We start from the raw sequence: 4,492 nt of genomic DNA, 5'->3' as shown, positions 1-4,492 counted from the left end.
AAATCTCAATTTCGAAAAATTGACCCTTATGACTGGTTTTGTGGTCCAGGGTCACATATATATTACATATTATTATGTTAAAAAAATGCAAGCTCATCTGAGTTTCTGTTCATCATATTTGATGTACTCTATGTATATGCCCTGATCAATGTTTATGTAAATAAATGCTTAAATTAAATCTGTTCATCTTATAACGTTTGAAAAAAGACAAAAATTATGAGAGAATATGTTCCTAAAATGAACGAAAACCCGAAGATTATCCACTGAAATTACTGGACTAACCAAACCAATTAACTAGAAGTTTGGCCATTGACATCTCATCATTTTGACAGCATCTCATTTTGTAAAATTTGGAATATACTTTAATGTGGTATTATGGAAGAAATGTGGAAAATTCTGTATTGTTATGTGTTGAACTTGAAAAAGTTTGAATTGTTGTTTTTTTTTAAAGTGATCTAAGTACTGAGAAATATGAAACATTTGTCATGATGTTTGTCTTGTATCATTTCAAACTTTTTGGACTTTTCCATACAACAAAAATGTACAGTAACTTGAATTGTCAAGCACCAAAAAATACAAAGCAATGACTTTAATGTTGGCTTGACAAAGCCTTGTCTGAATGTTTAAAGTAGTTTAAAAGCTTTGAAAAAATAGTTTGGAAAAAAAATGTAAAAGAAAGGCCAATAAAAACACAAAACAGGCCATATTAAACCACTTTCAGAGCACATTAAACCTCTGTAGACCACCTAGAAACCACATCAAGTACTTCAGAGTCCATTATCAGAACCACCGCCACACCACTCCACCCCACCCAGAAAATCAGAAAATGTTAGAACCTTAAGAAGAGTAAAGAATGTTGCAAGGCTTTGCTTGAATGTTTTTAACATGTTGCTTGGTGTTGTTAGCAAGTTGTAATATTTTCAGTATTTCTGAGTTTTCCAGTTGTGTCACCTAATATTGATATTTTAAAATAAATATTTCATAACAAGTTGTCAGCTGTAAATGCTGAATGAAAAGACGTTAATGAGTTGAATTACATTGATACTAACCGTCAGACATGTCCTTGAGCACAAGGTCTTCCACTTCACCCCACTCTGTGTTTAGTCTCTTCATGAGTTTAAAGGCGTTGACAGGGTGACCCAAAAACCCCTCTGGGTCCTGCGTGGCTGTGGCTGTTAAAGCATCCAGCTTCTTAGCCCACCTGACAACACACACACACACACACACACACAGTGTCAAAGCGGCTTAATTGTCATTTCAATCACATACAGCTTGTACAGAGTAAAACGAAATGTTGCTCCAGGATCATGATGCTACATGAAACAATGCCACACTACAAGACTGGGGGAAAAAAAAAAAAGTAAAATGGCTCATTAATTGTCTGATGACAGTTTAACACTGGCTTGTGTTATGAGATAAGCAATCTGTGCTCTCTAAAATGTTCACATCTAGTATCCCCATTAGATCATAAACAGCAAAATTATGTACTTTAAAAAAGTACATTTATGCAGAAAAATAAATATAAAAAAGTAATTTTTAAAAAAGGTTGTTAAACCATATCACATATTCAATGACAGCTCAGTGAAATGCACAGTTAGCAGTCATTATACAAAAATATTTGGCCTCTCAGTGACTCAGTGAGAATCAAGCTCAGAGAGCTATGTAACAGTTTATAATCTAAATCTAAAACGTATTTTAGTCAGCTATTTGCCAAGGAAACATTCTCATTTAGTTTAACTTGATGCACTAAAATAACTAAACCTGCTAAAACTAATATAAATGACAAAATAATAATAATAATTACTCAAATTTTGTCAAGTTAAAACAAAAACAAAAAAATAAAAACTAATGCAAAATATGAATAAAAAATATAATAGTATCTCAATGATAATATAATGACATATTAACGATATTATTACACCCCTAGATATTACTATAGTCAAGTTTTATCAACATATAATCGGAATTGGAACGTAATCTTAAGCATTGAATTGGAACAAAATCAGTCATTGCCAATTCAAACAGGTATGAGTTATACTTGTTATACTTGCTACTCACTGTTTCACTTGCTCCAGTTTGCTCTCCTCTGCTCTGATGTAGTCTTTCAATGACGTCACCAGGTCTTTTTCTGTGAACAGCAAATCTGTCATGTGACCTGCCAACACAGAGCACAGGTTAAACCGAGCATCGGTGATTAGTGAATGACTGGCCTAGTTCTCCACAACACCTGTTAGCTGCATCTTCTAATGTTCTATTAATAGCATAACTTGCAGTGGTAAACATTCATGAACACAGGGGTTTAGAGGCTTATGCTGCCTGTTAGAATCTACAGGAACATTTCAAAGATAAATGTATAAAAAGGTGAAAAGGCTGCATACCAATGGATCTGATGTAGTCTTTCAATGACGTCACCAGGTCTTTTTCTGTGAACAGCAAATCTGTCATGTGACCTGCCAACACAGAGCACAGGTTAAACCGAGCATCGGTGATTAGTGAATGACTGGCCTAGTTCTCCACAACACCTGTTAGCTGCATCTTCTAATGTTCTATTAATAGCACAACTTGCAGTGGTAAACATTCATGAACACAGGGGTTTAGAGGCTTATGCTGCCTGTTAGAATCTACAGGAACATTTAAGATAAATGTATAAAAAGGTGAAAAGGCTGCATACCAATGGATGTGAAGAAATCACCGTGAGCAGAGGAAGGCTTTATCAGAGAGATGAGTAAAATACAGCACACACTCCTAACTCCCATCTTCACCCTTTTCAACACACGACATAAAAGAGAAAAAATTAGATTTAGATACTGTTACAGAGCTCTCTGAGCTTGATTCTGACTGATCAATAGTGTCACTGAGAGGACAAATATTTTTGTATAATGACTGCTGAACTGTATATTTGAATGCTGCAGGGTTATCGTTAACTAAAACTATTAAAATACATTATGTTCACTGAAATGAATCCTGAATCAAATAAAATTATAAAATAAATAAATATATAAATCAGAAATGTTCTAGGCTTTCTTAATTATACTGTGTCTATATCAAGTACATTGTGTTTGTTGTTATATTGTTTGGTTTGTTTGCTCTGTTTAGTAAGTGTAAAGTTTTATACAGTTGTACAACAGCTTGTAACTATCCATAACATAGCGAGTTTCAAGTCTATCATCTGATATTTTGTATGTCTTGCAAAGCAAACATTAATGTTTGGTTTTCTGCATTCTACATTGTTGTTGAAAATTCTGATGATTTGTCACCAAAATAAAGTTATCCAGATGGTCAACACAGGTTTGGTCGAATTTGCATAACTGAGTTGAGACAATATTGAAAGCATCAGTAAGAATGTGTTGAAAACAACAAACCAACCAGTAATGCTTAGAATATGCTATCTATCTCCAGCAGAAGTGTGTTTGTGAATTTTTGGTTAAATTATAGACAAAACATTTCAGCTTGATGTGCTTAATTTTTTCTTTTTTCAAACTATTTTGTAAAAAAAAAAAAAAATGATAAAGACCCTTCTTTAAAAGAATGCTTTGTGCAAAATATAATAATGCATGGCTAAAAATAAAAATGTTTTATTATTTTGTGCTGGAGCCAATGAAAATGTTGGCAGGGCAAGTAAAAAAAAAAAAAACAATCCAGCAGAAATGAAAGCAAACCTGATAATTTACAAATCAAAGAACAAATTCCTATGGGAAAAGGCTTGGAAGTGGAAGTGGTTAATAGTTTATGCGAAAGATGGGCACATTACATCTAAATGGAGAATCAAAATCATTCATTACATCTGCATGAAAAGCCTGTAAAGTCAAATGTACACACAGCTACAAACAGAAACAGTTTAAACCAGGAACTGACAAAGAAAATCTATCGAGTTCAACAAATCATTTTCACAAAAAACGGAAGTTTATAACCCATTTGTAAGTTGCTCAAGCGTTCATTAAAGGGACAGTGCACCCAAAAATGAAAGTTTGTCATTTCAAACCTGTATTGTAGAAATAAGATATTGTGAAGAAAGTTAACATCCAACTAACATTGTGTGTGAGAGGAAACAACACTGAGACATTTCTCATAATATCTTTTTTAATGTTCCACAGAACAAAATAGGTCATACAGGTTTCGAAAGACTTGAGGGTGAGTAACTTTCATTTTTGGGTGAACTATTCCTGTAATACCTTAACAGAGTAATAAACTTCTCACAGCTGCTCTATGTATTTCAGCAGTTATTACTCGGCGGTGAAGCACACAAGAGCATGCGGCGTGATGTGTTGTTCTGAGCCAGACAGATTGTTTACTCAAAACCCCACTGGCACTGTGAAACAAGAAGGGGCTGCCAGCTCACCGCCATCAGCTTGACTGCATTCAGTTAGCCTGTAGCTTCAATTTATAAATAGAGCAGAACAACCAAGCAGATTGCACAAACTTCTTCCTTCTATAATAATTTTGCTACACTCTAAAAAATGCTGGGTTAAATACAACCCAGTGCTGGGTAAAA

General features: G+C 34.1%; 1 protein-coding gene across 1 annotated transcript in view; it reads right to left on the bottom strand.

Moving 5' to 3' along the window:
• LOC107694065 (prolyl 4-hydroxylase subunit alpha-1-like) overlaps positions 1-4,492 on the bottom strand; it is a 19,734-nt gene that overhangs the window by 10,891 nt on the left and 4,351 nt on the right. The window contains exons 2-4 of the mRNA XM_016493654.1: positions 2,672-2,763; positions 2,059-2,128; positions 1,050-1,201 (exon numbers count right to left, since the gene is read on the bottom strand). Of these exons, the coding sequence (XP_016349140.1) occupies positions 1,050-1,201; positions 2,059-2,128; positions 2,672-2,756 (307 nt within the window). The 5' untranslated portion in view covers positions 2,757-2,763. The remainder of the gene's footprint in view (positions 1-1,049; positions 1,202-2,058; positions 2,129-2,671; positions 2,764-4,492) is intronic.

This window comes from Sinocyclocheilus anshuiensis, unplaced genomic scaffold, assembly GCF_001515605.1.
Source record: "Sinocyclocheilus anshuiensis isolate Anshui unplaced genomic scaffold, SAMN03320099.WGS_v1.1 scaffold2046, whole genome shotgun sequence".
Taxonomy (NCBI): domain Eukaryota; kingdom Metazoa; phylum Chordata; class Actinopteri; order Cypriniformes; family Cyprinidae; genus Sinocyclocheilus; species Sinocyclocheilus anshuiensis.
The sequence above is the reverse complement of the archived record's forward strand: the minus strand, read 5'-3'. Positions and strand labels throughout refer to the sequence as shown.